This window comes from Caenorhabditis elegans, chromosome IV (genome assembly GCF_000002985.6).
Source record: "Caenorhabditis elegans chromosome IV".
NCBI classification, from domain to species: domain Eukaryota; kingdom Metazoa; phylum Nematoda; class Chromadorea; order Rhabditida; family Rhabditidae; genus Caenorhabditis; species Caenorhabditis elegans.
In genome coordinates this window covers 16,418,363-16,437,979 of record NC_003282.8, presented here as the reverse complement: position 1 = coordinate 16,437,979, position 19,617 = coordinate 16,418,363, and the positions used below count along the sequence as shown (strand labels likewise).

General features: G+C 33.5%; 2 protein-coding genes and 20 non-coding genes across 25 annotated transcripts; 7 read left to right on the top strand and 15 right to left on the bottom strand.

Moving 5' to 3' along the window:
• Positions 1 to 21: 21 nt before the first annotated feature.
• Positions 22 to 5,755, bottom strand: dlc-3 (Dynein light chain). 2 transcript variants are annotated; one of them, NM_001083249.4, is made up of 3 exons: positions 3,713 to 3,863; positions 1,469 to 1,659; positions 22 to 197 (listed from the first exon to the last, which is right to left on the bottom strand). In NM_001083249.4, the coding sequence occupies exons 1-3, from the start codon at positions 3,802 to 3,804 to the stop codon at positions 91 to 93; spliced, it is 390 nt and encodes a 129-aa protein (NP_001076718.1). In that variant the 5' UTR covers positions 3,805 to 3,863; the 3' UTR covers positions 22 to 90. The 2 variants fall into 2 exon arrangements, with proteins under 2 accessions (NP_001076718.1, NP_001076717.1); NM_001083248.6 differs by lacking the exon at positions 3,713 to 3,863 and adding an exon at positions 5,692 to 5,755 and having other exon boundaries at positions 27 to 197.
• Positions 215 to 235, bottom strand: 21ur-2621. Its single transcript, NR_066438.1, has one exon.
• Positions 423 to 443, bottom strand: 21ur-6234. Its single transcript, NR_066437.1, has one exon.
• 21ur-9675 lies at positions 591 to 611 on the top strand. Its single transcript, NR_066436.1, has one exon.
• Positions 643 to 663, bottom strand: 21ur-2211. The gene has a single exon (NR_066435.1).
• 21ur-10981 lies at positions 644 to 664 on the bottom strand. Its single transcript, NR_066434.1, has one exon.
• On the bottom strand, positions 943 to 963 carry 21ur-4703. Its single transcript, NR_066433.1, has one exon.
• On the bottom strand, positions 944 to 964 carry 21ur-11914. The gene has a single exon (NR_066432.1).
• On the bottom strand, positions 946 to 966 carry 21ur-9827. The gene has a single exon (NR_066431.1).
• Positions 1,244 to 1,264, bottom strand: 21ur-5668. The gene has a single exon (NR_066430.1).
• Positions 1,249 to 1,269, bottom strand: 21ur-14979. Its single transcript, NR_066429.1, has one exon.
• On the top strand, positions 1,806 to 1,826 carry 21ur-6534. Its single transcript, NR_066428.1, has one exon.
• 21ur-2 lies at positions 2,365 to 2,385 on the top strand. Its single transcript, NR_066427.1, has one exon.
• 21ur-6464 lies at positions 2,700 to 2,720 on the top strand. The gene has a single exon (NR_066426.1).
• On the top strand, positions 2,987 to 3,007 carry 21ur-14329. The gene has a single exon (NR_066425.1).
• On the top strand, positions 2,988 to 3,008 carry 21ur-1706. The gene has a single exon (NR_066424.1).
• Positions 3,765 to 3,785, bottom strand: 21ur-15009. Its single transcript, NR_066423.1, has one exon.
• On the bottom strand, positions 3,997 to 4,017 carry 21ur-7801. Its single transcript, NR_066422.1, has one exon.
• On the top strand, positions 4,142 to 4,162 carry 21ur-11092. Its single transcript, NR_066421.1, has one exon.
• 21ur-4958 lies at positions 4,642 to 4,662 on the bottom strand. The gene has a single exon (NR_066420.1).
• Positions 5,756 to 8,084: 2,329 nt separating the features above from the next.
• Positions 8,085 to 13,343, bottom strand: Y10G11A.1 (5'-nucleotidase; the record flags this gene model as incomplete). Of its 3 annotated transcripts, NM_001268963.2 has the most annotated exons (4): positions 8,085 to 8,492; positions 10,279 to 10,648; positions 12,226 to 12,315; positions 13,002 to 13,343. In NM_001268963.2, the coding sequence occupies 4 exons, from the start codon at positions 13,328 to 13,330 to the stop codon at positions 8,376 to 8,378; spliced, it is 906 nt and encodes a 301-aa protein (NP_001255892.1). The 3 variants fall into 3 exon arrangements, 2 of the variants coding, with proteins under 2 accessions (NP_001255892.1, NP_001255893.1); NR_131668.1 differs by lacking the exon at positions 13,002 to 13,343 and having other exon boundaries at positions 8,376 to 8,492; positions 12,226 to 12,316; NM_001268964.3 differs by lacking the exons at positions 12,226 to 12,315; positions 13,002 to 13,343 and having other exon boundaries at positions 8,376 to 8,492; positions 10,279 to 10,632.
• Positions 9,126 to 9,251, bottom strand: Y10G11A.91. Its single transcript, NR_101991.1, has one exon. It is a non-coding gene; the product is annotated as an Unclassified non-coding RNA Y10G11A.91 (non-coding RNA).
• Positions 13,344 to 19,617: the final 6,274 nt, after the last annotated feature.

Sequence of the window (19,617 nt, the reverse complement as noted above, 5' to 3'; positions counted from 1 at the left end):
CAACCGAAAAATTAGAAAATAGTTTTGAAATATGTACAAATTCATTCAAAATTTTCACAGTTTTATAGTCAACAATAGAGCACACTTGCATCATCTGAACAAAATCACTGAGATTTTTGAAACTGTAAAATGAATAAATTGAATTGGATCCAGGTGACTGCCAAAGTTTCTGCCAACCACACATTGCCAGTGTCCACCTGAAATTAGAGAACAATTATCCTTATTTTGCCTTTCATTGTTGGTGAGTTTTTCAATCAAAATTTGAAAGTTATTTGAAACAATTGTTTTGTAGTAAAACATATATCAACATTTTGAAAGTGTGTAAATTTGTTTTTAAAATCAGAACTTGAGAGTGCATTAACGGCAATCGTAATAAAAAAAAAGATTGTTTCACGAAATTTCATGTCAGTCTGTGAATTCTTGCAAATTTTCTTTGATTATGAATTGTTTACTATTCGATAACATTATTTGACAAGAATTCGAAAAAGTATTATATAAGTCAAAAAATTTTCCAGCAATGCAAAGCGAAACCCTAAAATTGTCGGCCGCTTCAAAACCTACTGCTCAGTTTTTTTATTATTTTTTTTTATTATTTTATAATTGCCAACGACAACAAAAAAATTATTAATTTTCACTCGATTTTTTTTCACACTGCTTACATGAATAACAAAAATTTTAATTAGCGATATTTATTTATTTTGCGAAACAGTATTTTTTTTACATTTCTCAAAAAATGTTTCTTTTTGGAATTGTTTGTCATGAAAATTTTTTTAAGCGCTATGCATTTTACTTTTAGTAATTTCAAAAATTTCAGTTTGCAGCAAAATTGTGTTAATAAGAAAATTTTTGATTTTTTTCTTCAACATCTAATTCAAATGTTTTTGGAATGTTTTTTCTTTAATTTTTTAAAATTTAAAAGAATTTCGGGATAAAATTTAACCATCTTCAACCACTCGAATCGAAACAATCTGAAATTAATCTGTCGAAATATCTCAACGATGTGAAACAGTGCTTTTTTGGTTGCCAGTTTATTTTAAAATTAGTTTTATAGTTTTTTATTTTATTTCAATTTCACTTTTCGGTAAGAAACAGTATTAAAACGGTTAAAACACTGTTATATCAGCAAAAAATGTTGTATCGAAAAAATGTACTTTTTTGGGGAAATATTGGAAAAAATTACAAATTTTAAAACTCTGGATAATAATTGCTTAAAAAACTAAAACAATTACACTTTTCTAGATAATACTTGAGACCGCTCAATAGAATAGATGAAAATTAATATATACTGAATTTGTGAACATTCTGAAACAGTATATATTTTTGGAAATTTTCTCTGTTAGGCCACCAACTCGTTTTTTGTTCAAAATTTCAGTTTAAAAACGTTTTTAATCGATATTTCTATTCAAAATTAAAAAAAAAAGAGAATATATTGTAAATTCCTTTTAATAAATAAAATAATAATACTTACCATATTTAGCATCAAATTTCCGTTTCATAAAACTTGCAATTTCATTTTCAATTCCACATAATTGCAGAGCATCTCCTAACATTTTCTTCGATTCCTCGACTTGTTCAAATGGCAAATTTGTGTCTTGAATTATGACATTTTCAAAACGAAGAGCCTTTTCTGGTGGTTCACGCCATTTTCGAGATTCTTTTCTGCAAAAATTAAAAGTTTTTTTGGAAATTGGAATGCATTTTTAACCTATTTCTGGTGCGTTTGAAACAGCAAAAAAAGTTGGAAAAAATTGTTTTTTTACTGTTTCTCGGAAATGTTTTTATTGTTGGTTTTTAATTAAATATATTAGTTAAAACTTTTCCTCTTAATAATTTGAGACTTTTACATTTTTTGGGCCTCTTATTCCGCAGAAACAAATAATTTAGATAATTTTAAATTTATATATTTTTTGAGCAGTTTTGGGGCTTAAAATATAATGCAACACTTTTCGAAAATTCGAGAGTTACAAAACCAGTTGAAATTTTATTGTGTTTTTTTCCTTTTAGCATTGAAAATTGAAATTTCAACTTGAATTTTTATTAAGCATTTATAAATATAAATATAAACTTGATTCTACTGTTTTATTTTAGCCATTTCAATGTGTTTTCTCGGATTTTATAATAAAAATAATAATAATTTTATTGTAGATTAAAAATGTTTCCAGCAAAAAAAAACTTCTTCCAAAATTTACCTACTCTTTCAATAAATATTTTTCAGATTTTCAGAGAGTTTAAAATATTGCTCCATGCTTTTCCAAAATTCCATAGTTACAAAATAATGTGGAATTTTGAAAAATTCCAATTTTTCGAAATAAAATCTCACTGTTTCAAAATGTTTATTTGGTTTATGAATGTTTTCATGTTCATTGGGAAATTCGAATAATATATTTATTCTCCACTAAATACGGTTTTAAGATAAATTTCGCAAAAATTCACAAAAAAAGTTGGAAAGTATACTTTTTTTACTTTTTCTAGAATATTAAGAATGATTTCGTTTCATGTCAAAAATGTCTCCAACGTAGAGTTGAAAACTCAAGAAAAACAGTTAAATTATTTTTTTTGTTACAAACTTTTTCAGTAAACATACATACAAATCTAGAAATTTCAAAACTATAGCCAAATAAAAAAAATGGAAAAACATTTCACGAAAAATATACTGTTTCAATAGGAACACTTAAATGTGAGTTTTTCTCGAATACCAATTCCATCACTCAGAAATCTGTCAAAAATAAATCTAAATATAGTTTTTAAAATTATGGGAAACGTGTATTTTTAATTCGAGAATCAAAACATTTGTGTTTCAAATTAAATCCATTTCTGAAGTTTTTAGAGAAGTTTAAACGTTCACTGTTTTTTTAGGTTTAACCATAAAGAATCTTATGAATATTTGGGAGGAAAGTGGGAAAAATATTGAATTATCAAAACAAGTTAACAAAAATTCTACTGTTTGATAAAGTACACTTCAATATGAATTTTTGCCAAAAAACTATTCTCATGCGATAGAATTAGACTTTCGTAGGTTCAAACAACTGAATTTGAATTTAAACTTGCGAAGCGTTGATTAAAAATTATTGATTAATCGAAAAGATATTACCTTTTACAAACTTACTGATTTTACTGAGTTTAACCTAAAACCTCACAAGTGATGTGCTCCTTAAAATTGTTTTCTACCTATTGCTTCACCTAGAGTACAATTCAATTTCAAAAAGTTTATTTAATGTTTAGCAAAAAAAACTCCAATGCTTGTTGCTTCCAATAAAATGTAGAGTTTTGAGATATTGCAGAAAAGAATTGAAACGAAAATTCTACTGTTTCAATGTTATTTTTAATGTTTTTCAGATGTTATTCTCAATTTGAATATCATGGTTAGTCTCCTCGACATTTTAAGTAAAATGACAGAATATGTGGTGGACCCTTCTAAAAGAAAAATGTACTGTTCAGTTAGTGGTTTTTATTTTTTGCAATTCACGAAAGCCCTGCCTTTAAAAAAATATCAGAAAATTGTTTAAATTGAAAAATATATAACCTTACAGTACCAACTGGATCATTTTTCAAAAAATTTCAGAAATCACATAAAAATCCAAATAAAGTTTTTTTGGAAATTTTCAAAAAAAATTTACTGTTTCACTTTAAGCATTTTTTTTTTGAAAGTTTCAATATTCTAAATTGTGTTCTTATTTTTTCTTGAAATTCTAAACCCCAGTTTCCAACTCACAACTCATCGAAATCACACTCAGTTTGCCTTTCAAACTTGGCGCGCATTTGTTTGGCCGATAATTTCTTCCCGAATCCATTAATTCTCATCATTTTTGTTAGAAAAACTTTTGAAATAGAGAAAAATAGGAAAAAAAGAAAGTTCAAAGCTAGAAATGAAATGGTTGGTGTCAAGCTTTTGTCTTTGAAAATATCGAATTTCCGGGTTTTTTGTCTGAGGTTTCAGGGGTTCACAGGGGGTGTAATAGTTGGAGTGTAGGACCCCCAATTATCACACAAACTACAAAGAAAAGGGAAAAACGAACATTAAATAAAAAAATAAAAACATTCAAAATAAGTTATTAATGAAACAGTGCATTTTTAAAAAAAATATTTTTTGTTTCTGTTTTGAATTCTAAACCTAATTTGAAGAAAGTTGAGCCATCTTTACTGCTAGAGTTTGAATTTCGGGCAAAAGAAGTGGGGAAATTTAATATTTAAAAATTCCAACACATAACTATACAAAAAACAACACATTATTTAAACTTTTGGAGTCTTATTGAACATCAATTTAATAAACTATTCGAAAAAATTGGGTGAGACTGTAAAAAAATTCGGGGTGAAAAGTTAGACATTTTCGCTTTTTCGGAATTATTTTGATAAGAATATAGAAGGGAAAAACAATTCTGTTTTTTTTTTTGATTTTTTTTACTTGGCTTTCAAATGAGCGTATTGTCGGTGAATTTTCGAAGCCCAGTTGCAAAAAAAACATTGTTGGCGGATTTAATGTTGCTCGATTGATGATCCAGAATTTAGATATTGAAATGTTTTCGATTAAATAGTACTTTTAAGAGTTTTTGGCAATTTTTTAAATATTGATTTCTCTCACAAAGAATTGAGAAAATGAAGCAAACTTTCAAAGTTGTTGTGTGTTTTTAAACCCCGTGTATTCCAAATTTTGTTGAAACCTCAATATAAATTAGAAAAAACGAACGGTTAAATATTCAAGCTCAAACAGTATAATATTTTTTATTAAAAATTAAATGTTTTTTCTGCGAAAAATGTTTTTTTCCTGAGATACAAGGGTACTTTAAATCAATATTTTCAGCTAGAACACAAATTTTCAGATTTCTCAAAAATGTTGTGTTGTTTTCATAACTGTACTTGTTCCTAAAAAGGAAACACCTTTAGTGGTAAGCTGGTCATGTTTTAAAATAAAATTTCTTAACATTTTCCTAGCTAAGAAATTGAGCAGACTTTGATTTTGTCATAAATTTGTAGTCTACTTTTTGAGAGAAAAAAAATTTCGGAAGATCATCAATTATCAAAAAGAAAACCAGTTGAAATATTTAAGATGAAACAGTAAAAAATTGAAAAGTCTAAATAAAATTTATATAATTTTTTATTTTTTTAAATTTAAATTGATCTTTAAAACTGACCCAGTAGTAAAACAAAGTTTTATCTATGAATTTACCCATTTGAACTGAAAATTACGAAAAAAATTGATTTGGTTGACTAGAATCGCATAAGAAAATTACTTTTTATTATCATTCTCATAAATAACAATCAACTTTTTGTAGATTTCAAAATTATTTGCAAATATGGACTTGATACATTGATTTTTATAAACAGGAAACGTTCAAATGTTCTATATCAACAGTGGAAAATTTTAAAAAATTAGTTTTATTTTCCATTTTTAGCAATTTATCTTAACAAATTTATGCTTATTTCAATTTAGTTTTTTATACTAAATTTTTTTTTTGCAATTCTTTGCACATTTTTCTGATCTACCAGAATTAACTATATTTAAAATTTGTTTTGTATTTTTCCTCAAGTTCCATTTCATATTAGTGTAATTAACAAAAAATTCTGAATTTCGTTTTTTTCTCGGTTTTTTTTAATGAAACAGTTAAAAAAAAGAATTCAAGTGAACAACAAAAATTATCAAAATTATCAATGGGGCGCGCTTGCAGTTTTCAAAAAAAAATTTCGAACACTTACCGCCGGAGACTCAATTTCTTTCTTGCCATTGCCAACATTATCGACTTTTTTTCAGGATCTGAAAAAAATTGTTCCCATTTTTTTAAGAAGAGCAAAAAAATATGTATTAAAAAATATAAAAATAGGCTCCGCCCATTTATTGGCTAATTAAATTCTCACGGATAACCAAAAAAAATTTAATTTGAAATACGAAATTCTTTAAAAAAAACGAAAAAAAAACAACATTTTCAAAAAAATGTGAGAAACTCTCGGAGCAGCTCGGAGAGCAAAATTTCTTTCAAAAAATAAAAAAGCCATCTGACCCCAGGTGTTGATCGGAATTCCATGTCATCAATGCAACAAGCACACATCCCTTCAAAACAGCTGTTTGGCTCCGTGAGCCCAGCACCAGAAAAAAAAAAAGATTTGATGGAACAAGAAATAGTGTGGAATTGGTGGAGAGTGCTAGAGAAATGGGTTAAAAATCACTGTTTTTTGGGTTCAATTTGAGACGGAAAACATGTTTTTTCACAGGCACTTTTACTTGTAACTCGTCAATTTTTGGTGAAAATATTTACTTTTTCAAAGAAAATTTATTTTCAGATTGAAATCTCATGGCCGAACTAGCAAAAGCTAGGCCACGCTGCGATTCAGTTGAAGATTTGGGGGGTTTTTCAAGTGAAATTTATTTTTCTTTCCGTTAAAAGCATTATTAACTTTTCTGGCGTGATTTTTCGTTGTGAAAATATTTAAAATTTTTGAAGAAAAGTTTCAGTGGCCGAACTTGCAAAACCTAGGCCACGTGGTGATCTAGCGGGAAAATTTGACATTTTTGAGCTTATTTATAGTTTTCTTCGAAAAAAAACTTGAAAAGGTCAATTTTTGTGAGAAAACTTGGCATTTTAGGTTAACGCTCCCGTGGCCTAACTTGCAAAACCTAGGCCACGCGGCGATTTAATAGAAAATACTAAGATTTTCGAAATAATTGGTATATGTTTTAATCAAAATTGTTATTAACTTGTTCATTTTGATTTTTTCGTGATAATCTTACCATTAAAAAAAATCGGTGGCCGAGCTTGCAAAATGTAGGCCACCTGGCTATCAGCTTGAAATCCTATTTTTTCGCATAAATTTGAGCATTTCTCGTAAATAACCTAAAATAAAAGGTTTGCTTGATATTTTTGAAGAAAAACTTCCGTGGCCGAACTTGCAAAACCTAGGCCACGTGATTTTTCACTAAAAATTCTGATTTTGGTCATTTTCGTAAAAATTAATGATTGGAAAAATTGGTAACTTTTCATTTTGTCGGTCAATGCTTCTCCCATGGCCGAATCTACAAAACCTAGGCCACGCGGCCGAACTAGAGAATCCTAGGCCACAAAGAGGGATTTGATGGAACAAGAAATAGTGTGGAATTGGTGGAGAGTGCTAGAGAAATGGGTTAAAAATCACTTTTTTTTGGGTTCAATTTGAGACGGAAAACATGTTTTTTCACAGGCACTTTTACTTATAACTCGTCAATTTTTGGTGGTGAAAATATTTACTTTTTCAAAGAAAATTTATTTTCAGTTTGAAATCTCATGGCCGAACTAGCAAAACCTAGGCCACGCGGCGATTTAATTGAAGATTTGGGGGGTTTTTCAAGTGAAATTCAATTTTCTATCAGTTAAAAGCGTTGTTAACTTTTTTGACCTATTTTTCGCTGTGGAAATATTCAAAATTTAATAAAAAAAATGCCAGTGGCCGAACTTGAAAAACCTAGGCCACGCGGCGATTTAGTTGAATATTCTGGGTTATTTCAATTGAACTTTTAATTTTTTTGACAGTTTTGAATACAGTTTGAAAAAAGTGAAATTCCGTTGAAATTCTAGATCGTTTGGTTAAAGTCATTATTGAATTTTGTGGCCGAACTTGCAAAATCTAGGCCACGCGGTGATTTAATAGAGAATACTGAGATTTTCGAACGAATTATGATATTTTTGAATAAAAACTGTTGTAAACTTGTTAATTTGCATTATTGGGAAAATCTAACCATTTGTTTAAATTTAAATTCGGTGGCCGAACTTGCAAAACCTAGGCCACTGCTTGAAATCCTACCTTTGTATTTTAAATTTAAGCATTTCTCGTAAATAGCCTGTAATAAAAGTTTAATTCGACATTTTTTTACATAAAAGTCATGGCCGAGCTTGCAAAACCTAGGCCACGTGGTTTTTTCACTGGAAATTCCGATTTTTCTCTTTTTTTTTGTACAGATGAATGGAATTAAAATTAGCACATTTCCATTTTGTCCGTCAATGCTCCCGTGGCCGAATTTGCAAAACCTAGGCCACGTGGCCTAACTTGGAAATCCTAGGCTACGAAGTTTCTATTCAATATTGATGATTTTTCCCCAAAATTGCCAACAAAAATATCTTAAAAAGCAGCTAACAATTTATTGGAAATTTTTTTTTCAAAAAGAAAAAATGGTGAAAATGCGGAGAAAAAAAAAATTATGCCATAAAAAAGAGTGGAAATCTTAAAGCTGTTCTGATATTCCAGATTTGATTTTTTTTTTGGTAAAAACGGAGGAAAATGAGTAAAAATTGGGAAAAAAAAAGGAAAAATAACAGGGAAAACAATGAAAAATCGGGGGTTTTTTTGGTGGGGGGTAAAATTGAAAAATGAGAATTTTTGGGAAAAAACATTTTTTTTAAGGAACGAATAATTCAGTAATTTTTATTATTATAAATCGCCTCCAAAATCTGATTGGGAATATCCATCGATTGATCGTCCACGAGGACAATGTCAAAATAGTTGAGATATTTGTCGACGAGCTTGTCAGCCTGAAAAAATCAGAATTATTGGGGTTTTGTTTTCGATTGTACCAAGAAGTGGGGGCGAGTTATCGAAACCCCGCCCATTTCTTGGCGCGAAAATTCAAAATTTCTAGTTTTCACTAGTTCAGCACGATACGCCACGCCCATAAAATGGTTGTTTCCAGGGGTGGGCGGCAAACGATCTTTTTCCGGCGAATTGGCAAATTGCCTGAATTGAAAATTTCCGGCAAACCGGCAAGCCGGCAAATTGCCGAAAATTTTCGGCAAAATATGGTTTTGCACTAATTTTTTTTTGGGAATTTCAGAATTTCGATTTCAAAAGTGTTTACGAAAAAAATCAGAAAGGGGCGGAGCCTAACTGATCCAGACCACGCCCATAAAATGGTTGTTCTATCCAAAGTGGGCGTGTTCAAACAAGCCCCGCCCATTTAATGGCTGTTTTGCTCCGCCCATTAGAATTTTGCAAGGCGCGGTTCTAAATGGGAGGGGCTTGTTCGGACACGCCCACTTTGGCCAAAACAACCATGTTATGGGCGTGGCTTGGCTCCGTTAGGCTCCGTCCTTTTTCGAGTTTTTTTTTTCGTAAAATCTTCAAAAAAAAAAATTTCCTGCCAAGAAGTGGGCTGCCTCAAAGACACGCCCACTTGGAAACAAAAACCATTTTATGGGCGTGTTTTTCAGGCTCCGCCCTTTTCGGGGTTTTTCAGGAAAGTTTGAATTTTCGCGCCAAAAAGTAGGCGGGGCTTCTGAATTTTAATTTTTCAAGGAAACATTTGAAAAAGTGAGATTCACACGGGTTACTAGTTCTGATTCCATTGTCTTCGGGGAAAATTTTGCCATTATATGGGCGGAGCTTGCGAGAACACGCCCATTTCGGTGGAAACATCAATTCTATGGGCGGGGCATGTAAAAAACAAGCCCATTTTGGTGGAAACAACAATTTTGTGGGCGGGGCTGGTGAAAACACGCCCATTTTAGTGGAAACATCAATTTTGTGGGCGGGGCTTGTGAAAACACGCCCATTTTAGTGGAAACATCAATTTTATGGGCGGGGCTTGTGAAAACACGCCCATTTTAGTGGAAACATCAATTTTGTGGGCGGGGCTTGTGAAAACACGCCCATTTTAGTGGAAACATCAATTTTATGGGCGGGGCATGTAAAAAACACGCCCATTTTTGTGGAAACGTCAATTTTGTGGGCGGGGCATGTAAAAACACGCCCATTTTGGTGGAAACATCCATTTTATGGGCGGGGCATGTGAAAACACGCCCCTTTTGGTGGTGACATCAATTTTATGGACGGGGCTTGTGAAAAACACGCCCATTTTGGTGGAAACATCCATTTTATGGGCGGGGCATGTAAAAACACGCCCATTTTGGTGGTGACATCAATTTTATGGGCGGGGCATGTAAAAACACGCCCCTTTTGGTGGTGACATCAATTTTATGGGCGGGGCATGTAAAAACACGCCCATTTTGGTGGAAACATCAATTTTGTGGGCGGGACATGTAAAAACACGCCCATTTTGGTGGAAACATCAATTTTGTGGGCGGGGCATGTGAAAACACGCCCATTTCGGTGGAAACTTCCATTTCATGGGCGGGGCATGTAAAACACGCCCATTTTTATGGAAACATCCATTTTGTGGGCGGAGCGTGACATTCTGAGTTTTTTTTTTTTGGGAAAACATGTAAAAAAGCGAGAAAAAATACTGCGTCAACCGGATTTTTTCCGGGAAAAATGTGGAAAAATCGATTTTTTCTAGATTTTCCGTTGAAAAATGCTCCTCACATCATGATTAACAAATCCGATTTTGAGTGAAACTTGTTCCTCCTCAACACCAACATCCATAAAAGCGTCTCCAACACTATCACCCAACAGAATCACATTCTTCCTTCCCTCAATTTGCTCGGAAAACGTGCGATCCGCCGGCATAACCGATGAATTCTTGCAGAAAACATGGATCAGAGGATCGGAGAACGAGTTAACATATCCGTCGTCGTCGAATCCCATCATATTCGACACGACATGGGTGTTCGATTCGACTCGGCCGAATTTATGTCGGAGGTACATTTCGATGATTGTTCCGATTCCGGCGGAAAAAATGATGAATGGCACCGCGTGATTCGTCATCTTTTTCATCATTATGTCGGCGTTGTCTCTGGAAAAATAAATTTCGGAATTAAAAAAAAAATTTTTTTTTGGAAATTTTGTTTTTAATTTCACTGTAACTTTTTCCTCACGGGGGGCGAGGAAAAGTGGTTTCTAGGCCATGGCCAAGGGGCCGACAAGTTTCAGCGGCCATTTATCTTGCTTTGTTTTCCGCCTGTGTTCTTTTGTTTTTCATCGATTTTTTTCGTTTTTTCTTAATAAAACTGATAAATAAATATTTTTTGCAGATGCTAAAACAATTTCCAAGTTAAAAAATCATGTATTCAGTGGGCAAGCAGCGGTGAAAGTGGGCAATGTAATATGATGGATTACGGGAATACAAAACCTAAACTTTTTCTGAAACATGATACATATGATGCTTAAATGCTGAGACTACCTGATTTTCATAACGAGACCGCTGAAAAAGTTTTGAGGTTTCCAAAATTCAACTTTTTTGATAAAAAAGTCGAGATTTTCGCACAAAAAGTTGAATTTTGAAAACCTCAAAACTTTTTCAGCGGTCTCGTTATGAAAATCAGGTAGTCTCAGCATCTAAGCAGCATTTGTATCATGTTTCAGAAAAAGTTTAGGGTTTGTATTCCCGTAATCCATCATATTACATTGACCACTTCCACCGCTGCTTGCCCACTGAATACATGATTTTTTAACTTGGAAATTGTTTTAGCATCTGCAAAAAATATTATTTTCAGTTTTATTAAGAAAAAACAAAAAAAATTCGGTAAAAAACGAAAGAACACAGGCGGAAAACAAAGCAAGATAAATGGCCGCTGAAACTTGTCGGCCCCTTGGCCATGGCCTAGAAACCACTTTTCCTCGTCCCTCGTGAGGAAAAAGTTGCAGTGAATTTAAAAAAATGAAAATATTTATTTATTCAGACATTAAAATTTATAATTTTCTACTAAAAATATGAAAAATGACCAAAATTTTAGGTTTTTTTAATTGAAAAATCAATTTTTCTCAAAAATTGGCATCTTCTCTCGGAAAATTTGGTTTTTTTTTTGAAAAAAAATCGATTTTTTGTAGAAAATCAATTATTTCTTGCTGAAAAAATATTTTTTGGAAATTTTTATTTTTCTACTAAAATTATGAAAAATGGTCAAAATGTTAGGTTTTTGGGGTAAAATTTTATGGTCAAAATTTTAGGAAAATGGCCCGAATTTGAGGTTTTTTTGCTGAAAAAAAAATTTTTAATTGAAAAATCTCTTATTATTTCTCCTGGAAAATCAATTTTTTTTTTTGGAAAAATCGATTTTTTTTGTAGAAAATCAATTTTGCGGAAAAAATCAATAATTTTTTGCTGAAAAATTTTTTTTTTTAAGTTTTTTTTTTAATTTTTAATTTTTATAATTTTTTACTAAAAATGTGGAAACTGGCCTGATTTGAAGTTTTTTTCCGAAAAATTTTTTTCTGAAAAATAATTGATTAAAAATTTTTTCTACCAAAAATCGCCAATAAACCCCCCATTTTTCTCCTGTAAAAATTTCGGTGGCCGCGAAAAAACTTGTGGTGGCCGAATTTTTCCGCATTTCTCGGCCACGTAGCAGGTAAGCACACATGTTGCAGTACCTCAATTGAATATTACAATGTGCCACATAGTCATCAATAGCCTGTTTCTTGAATCCTCCTTGAATAATTAGTCCGTGAGATTGTTGCCACCTGCAAAGAATTGTGTGGATTTTTTAGTAATCCTAGCTAAATTTTGATTTAAAAATCGATTTTTTTAAACCAAAAAAGCCCAATTTTACAGTTATTTACCAAAAAAGCCCAATTTTACAGTTATTTTATCGATTTTTCACCAAAAATTTCCAAAAAGTATGAATTTTCATTCATTGGGATTGTTTTTTCTCAAAAAATTCGATTTTCAGTTGAGAAACGATCAATTTTAGAGTGAAAAGTTCGGTTTTTATACTTAAAAATCGAAAAATCAGTGCGTTTTCGAGTTGTTTTATCGATTTTTCACCGAAAAATACGAATTTTTCATGAAAATCTCAATTTTCAGTTATTTCTTCAATTTTTTTAGACTGAAAACCGTAATTTTTCGTCTAAATATGGATTTTTAAGCTGAAAATTTCATATTCAAGTAGTTATTTTCACTAAAAGCTCAATTTTCAGGTTTTTTCACGATTTTTCAAGTAAAAATCCCAGATTTTCACTTAAAAAACTAAAATTTTCACTAAAAATCTCAAATTTTCACTAAAAATCTCAAATTTTCACTAAAAATCTCAAATTTTCCATAAAAATCTTAAATTTTCACTAAAAATCTCAAATTTTCACTAAAAATCTCAAATTTTCACTAAAAATCTCAAATTTTCACTAAAAAACCCAGATTTTCGATATCCTACCATGCTTCCATAAACGGAACCTTCTCCTCAATGCTCAGAGAATGATCGTGCTCAATTGGACCATATTTATGATACAATCCGACAAATTTCCGACACCATTCCGGATTATTCGTTCCAACAGCACTATCGAATACACAATAGCACGATGAGCATCGATTGCCGGATTTATCGGCAAATCTGGACAGTGTAAAGTCGAAATCCGAAATGACCATCAGTTGATCTGCACCGCCCGAGACGATGTTTTGAAGCTTATCAGTTAGTGATTTAATGTCCTTAACGTGGACTTGTGGTAGGGAAAGGAGTTCGTCGAGTTTTAAGGAACCAACCATTTTTGGGGAGGAGCTGGAAAAAATTGGGGAGAATTTTCATACAAAATTGGAGTTTGGATAGCACTGCAACTTTTTCCTCACGAGGGACGAGGAAAAGTGGTTTCTAGGCCATGGCCGAGGGGCCGACAAGTTTCAGCGGCCATTTATCTTGCTTTGTTTTCCGCCTGTTTTCTTTCGTTTTTTAACCGAATTTTTTCGTTGTTTCTTAATAAAACTGATAAATAAATATTTTTTGCAGATGCTAAAACAATTTCCAAGTTAAAAAATTATGTATTCAGTGGGCAAGCAGCGGTGGAAGTGGTCAATGCAATATGATGGATTACGAAAATACAAAACCTAAACTTTTTCTGAAACATGATACATATGATGCTTAGATGCTGAAGCTACCTGATTTTCATAACGAGACCGCTGAAAAAGTTTTGTGGTTTTCAAAATTCAACTTTTTGTACGAAAATCTCGACTTTTTCACCAAAAAAGTTGAATTTTGGAAACCTCAAAACTTTTTCAGCGGTCTCGTTATGAAAATCAGGTAGTCTCAGCATTTAAGCATCATATGTATCATGTTTCAGAAAAAGTTTAGGTTTTGTATTCCCGTAATCCATCATATTACAATGCCCACTTTCACCGCTGCTTGCCCACTGAATACATGATTTTTTAACTTGGAAATTGTTTTAGCATCTGCAAAAAATATTTATTTATCAGTTTTATTAAGAAAAAACGAAAAAAATCGATGAAAAACGAAAGAAAACAGGCGGAAAACAAAGCAAGATAAATGGCCGCTGAAACTTGTCGGCCCCTCGGCCATGGCCTAGAAACCACTTTTCCTCGTCCCTCGTGAGGAAAAAGTTGCAGTGGATAGGAATTTTTTAAATGCGAAACGATTTTAAAAAAAGTTTATAGAAAATAACATAAATTCCGAGTTTCAGACAGCATTTTTTTGTACAAATTAATTGAAAACGACGTTTTATATATTTTTAAGGAAGCTACATAAAAGTATATCAACAGGGGTGTTAGGCAAACGATATTTTCCGGCAAATGGGCAAATTACCAGCAATTGGCCGCTGTTTGCCGTCCACCCCTGATATACAGTAGTTTAAAGCTACGTTCAAAAAAGCGTGGCGAGACCCACATACATCATATTTATCGTAGAATTTGGCAAAAAAATCTTATAACTGAATCCATACTATTAAAATTTATTTATCGATCCTTGAATTTTGCAAAAAAAAGTTTGTCGCACAGAAAGTGGGGGGCGGAGCGTAGCTTCGCAACACTGCCGCACAGGTTTTTCCTCCGCCCCTTTTACACTGCTTTTTTTATGGATTTTTCCAATAGTTTCAATTTTGCCTGTATTTTTCTCTTTTTTCGGATGAAAATGTTATCCAATTCGAAAAAAGATGAAAAATTAGTAAAATCGCAACTTTATTGAAAAAATCAATTTAAACAAAAAAACTGTGAAAAAGAGGCGGAGGAAAACCCCGTGCGGCAGTGTTGCGTTTTTAAAAAAAATTTTTCGCAAAATTCAAGGATCGATAAATAAGAATTTTAATAGTAGATTTGAAAATCCGAAAAAATAAATTCTAAAGCGTCAATATTTTCTCTAGGTCAGTCGCAACTATTCAACAAGCGTGAAAAATTCGATTATTATCCCCGACTCGTGGAAAATGGACACAGTAAAGGGAGGGAGGTATCATTGAAACAATCACGTGGTGTCAGGCTGTCTCATTGCGGGTTGATCTACGAAAAATGCGGGAATATTTTTCCAGAAAAATTGTGACGTCAGCACGCTCTTAACCATGCGAAAAGAGATGAGATGTATGCGTCTCTTTTCTTGCATTTTTCGAAGATCAAAACGAAATGGGACTTTCTGACTCCACGTGAACAATGTGAAAAATTCAGCGTTGCGAATAATTTCGAAACTCTCATCTTTTTTTTGGATACGTAGCCTTTTTTTGAATTGAATTAATTCAACTATTTGAACAAAAGAAGACTCAAAAACGTTTTTCTCTGTGAGTTTTGCAAAAAAACAGCATCGCGCACAGAAAAATGGATAAAACTTTAAAACGCAGAAAAAAAAACCTAAACAACGTGCCACTGAAGAGCTCAGGTAACAAAAATATTTTTTGCAGCCAGAAAAAAAGAGCGAAAAGTTATCTTTTCCTCATATATATATCTGTTTCTGCCACAGGGAAAGAAAAGGTGGACACCGAAAGAAAATTTCCTAGTGAGATGTCTCTGCTTCTCTAGCTTCTCCTATTCAAAAGTGTGCGCAGGGGGCCGTGGCGGCGGCCGGGGGACCGGTGGCCGAGGATTTCTATTTTTTTGGGATTCTGAGGAATGTTTAGAAGATCTGTAGGGCTGAAACATCATACTACCTCGATCAACCAACAACAGAAAAAGCAAAAAAAAAACCGGAAACTTTTTTATCGAAATAAAAATTCAATCATCCGCTTCTCTGTCTATTTATAATACGCCTCCTCCGCCACAGAAGCTCCGCCCATTTTATTCGTCATTTTTTTGCAGAAAGAATGGGGGAACTGTCTGACGGTGCCGGGGGGTCTACGCGCTGGGCGGTATAATACGTGACTTCAAAGGAACGGGGAACACTCAAAGTACCGAAACAGGGGAGGATTTCGCTGCTAGGAGACTAGCACAGAATGGAATTATCGGAGGAACTAAACAGAGGTGGGCGGATATTTTTCGGATATTTTCTAATAATGAATTTATCAATTAGTATTGATGTAGTTATTCTGGAAGAAATGTATCCGAACCAAAGAATAACTATTAAGCAACATTTTAATATGATAAAACCTAGAAAAATTCTACAAGTTTTCCTTACCGAGACCTTAAAACTTATTAGCCGAGCAACATCGGATATCGGATATTACGGATATTACGGATATCGGATAATGGACTTGCATATCGTTTATACAGAAAACTTGTAGAATTTTTCTAGGTTTTATCATATTAAAATGTTGCTTAATAGTTACTCTTTTGTTCGGATACATTTCTCCCAGAATAACTACATCAATACTTATTGATAAATTCATTATTAGAAAATATCCGAAAAAAATATCCGCCCACCTCTGGAACTAAAGCTTCTAGTGATGTTCAGAAAACAGAGGAGATTTTCCTTTTTATTTCAAATCCACAAATCCACATCTTAGACCAGAACCCGACTTCTGCTAGCCTATAGGTTGCTAATTCTGAGCAGCAGCAGACTTCTCTAGAATTTCTTAGAAAAGTTCAAGATTCGCGTTCAGACAAGCGATGTATTATTGAACATTGCTGCGAAATTCCAGTCCGGCTAGAAAACTTGATTTCGGCTTTTTTGCTACAAGCTTCAATTGTGAATTGCACAATCACCATTTCCAAATGAATTTTGGTGGCCAGTTTAAAAAATGCCATCTCGGCCAGGTCAAGATTTCTCGAAATATGACAATTCCTCGAGCAGGAAGTAGGGAAAAGTGAGTAACGTAAAGCTGCAGTTTTTCTGTTCAGCTTATAACGTTGAAACTATTTTCTCAAAATCGATGCTTTGGAAAGCGGCGTCACTTTCTAAAGTTAGATCACCCGGGTTTTCTGAAGGTCAAACAAAGTTGGCGCGCAATTTTCGACGTTTAAAATTAGCTGAAACTCGTCAAACTTTCAGCCTGTGAGCGCCTTTCAAAAACTTTCAGTTTTCGAGATCAAAGTGACTCTAGGCATTGGTTTGATCTACAAAAAATGCGGGAGAAGAGACGCAAACTTTTCAACCGAACCCTGGCATGGTTAACAATTTTTTGACGTCACATTTTTCTGAGGAAAAATTCCTTTGTAGATCAATGAGACAGCCTGACACCACGTGTGAGGCTCTCGGAGCTCTTGGAAGCTTGAGACTGTACTGAACTGCTCGTCAATTTTCAATTCTGTCGGATTTTGGAAAATTCGACAGATTTCAGCTTTTCCAGATATATGCGGCTCTAGGCATTGAGGAACCCTGGATTTTCGGCGAATGGCCTACCACCACTGCCAGTCTGGTCTGACTTTTTGAACTTTGAGACTTTGAACTCTTGCGTGTGCAAAAAAGTCTCTAAAAGTCAAATTCGTCAGTCAGCTGATATTGAAATGGGGCTAGACTACAAAAATCACGGGCGGTCACCCTTATCCGCCTCGAAAAAGCGAGCGCGATGGAAAAAAAACCAGATGTGTGTGTGTACCAGTCACCCCCACCCGACCATTTAATTTTATGGTGTAGTGGGATTCTCATGCGAGGAGAGGGAATTACGAATAAATATGCGGAAAATCAAGGTCAAATTGTGATTGTGAAAAAACAATTTCATTTTTCCATTTATTCCAATTTTTCGAATTCTGGGGCTTTTTATAACGCTCCTCAATGGGAGGACAAGAAAAATGAAAAAATGATTGAAAATCGGGAAAGAAAATTCCGATTTCGCACGAACTTTCATGTGTCGGACACACGACGACATGAGTGCTTTTTCAAGAGGAATGCGGCATTTTTTTTTGATTAATATTTTTTTTTTCGCTGTTGCTTTTGTGTAGTGTCTTCTTCTTTTTTGCAGAAAGTGCAAAAGCTTCAAAGAGCAGCACAGGAATTGATTGGAACGCATTTTGAGTGAACATTTTCGAGTTTGCACAATAATTCTAAATTCTAGCCTTCCCTCATAAATTGAAATGGAAGAGTTTTTGCCGGCCGAACAAGGCCATTTTGGCTCGGCCATGTCTGGGGTAGATTTACGGCGCGCGGCTCGATTTTAGCTGTAAAACTAAATGCATTTGTCCGTGTGGTGGAGTACACGACACTTTCCCACGCGTTGTCCGGCGGGCGATTGTCAATGGAGCGCGAAAAATTCAATGAGGAAGGCCAGAACCCCGTGTTTGCAGGGGAAAAAGCACCTTTAAGGTACTGTAGCTGGGGGTTACTGTAGCTCCAAAAGTCCGTAAACACCAAATTTTACGTCTAATTGCAGTTTTTTTTGGGGGTTTAACCTTTAGAAACCAAAAAATTCGAGAAAATTGAATTTTTGGCTCGATTTTCAAATTTCTCAGGAAGAAAATTCGATTTTAACGTAGATGTGATCAAAAATTGAGTTTTTATTCAGAAAAATGGAATTTTTCAGCTCTTTCAGGAAAAATTGAGATGAAGCGTAAAAATCAGCAAAAAATGTTAATTTTTGGGTCAATTTCTAAAACTTTTTTTTTGAGAAAGAATTGATAAAATCACAAAAAAAAACTATTAAATTTCAAGATTTTTGAAGTTTTTTAGGCAAAAAACCGATCACATGTTGAAAATACGCTCTACTGAGAATTTCATGAAAACTGATCAGTTGAACCCCAAATTTAGCGGTTTTCACCAAAAATTTGAGTATTGCGTCGTCGACCAAAGTGCGCCCTATAGAGAATCTGATGAAAATCATCAAATTTCTGGTTTTAGGAACCTCTAGGGAGAGCTGGGAGCTCCAAAATCCCAAAAAAAAGGTGAAAAAACCCATTTTCTCCCGAATTTCGGCCCAAAAAACCCGAAAAATGATGCAAAAAACTCGGAAAGTTCAATGATATCATCATTTTTTTCTCTTGTTTCGAAAGTATATATATATCTATTACGTAAGCGAGAGATGGTACTCGAGTTTCCATTGTTAACCCAGTGAGCACTCGAAATAGACGTGTATGTCCTCTTGTGTGTGTACATGTGCTCATATCCTATGTTCAACAACCATCAGGATCAATGTAAGGGATACTGTCTTGGGGATATTTGACCTACTCTACCTGATTTTCATAACGAGGCCGCTGAAAAAGTTTTGAGGTTTTCAAAATTCAACTTTTTGTGCGAAAATCTCGACTTTTCACCAAAAAAGTTGAATTTTGAAAACCTCAAAACTTTTTCAGCGGTCTCGTTATGAAAATCAGGTAGTCTCAGCATTTAAGCATCATATGTATCATGTTTCAGAAAAAGTTTAGGTTTTGTATTCCCGTAATCCATCATATTACAATGCCCACTTTCACCTCTGCTTGCCCACTGAATACATGATTTTTTTACTTGGAAATTGTTTTAGCATCTGCAACAAATATTTATTTATCAGTTTTAATAAGAAAACACGGGAAAAATCGATGAAAAACAAAAGAAAACAGGCGGAAAACAAAGCAAGATAAATGGCCGCTGAAACTTGTCGGCCCCTCAGCCATGGCCTAGAAACCACTTTTCCTCGTCCCTCGTGAGGAAAAAGTTGCAGTGAATGTAAGGGATACTGTCTTGGGGATATTTGACCTACTCTTATGGAAAATTAAATTTT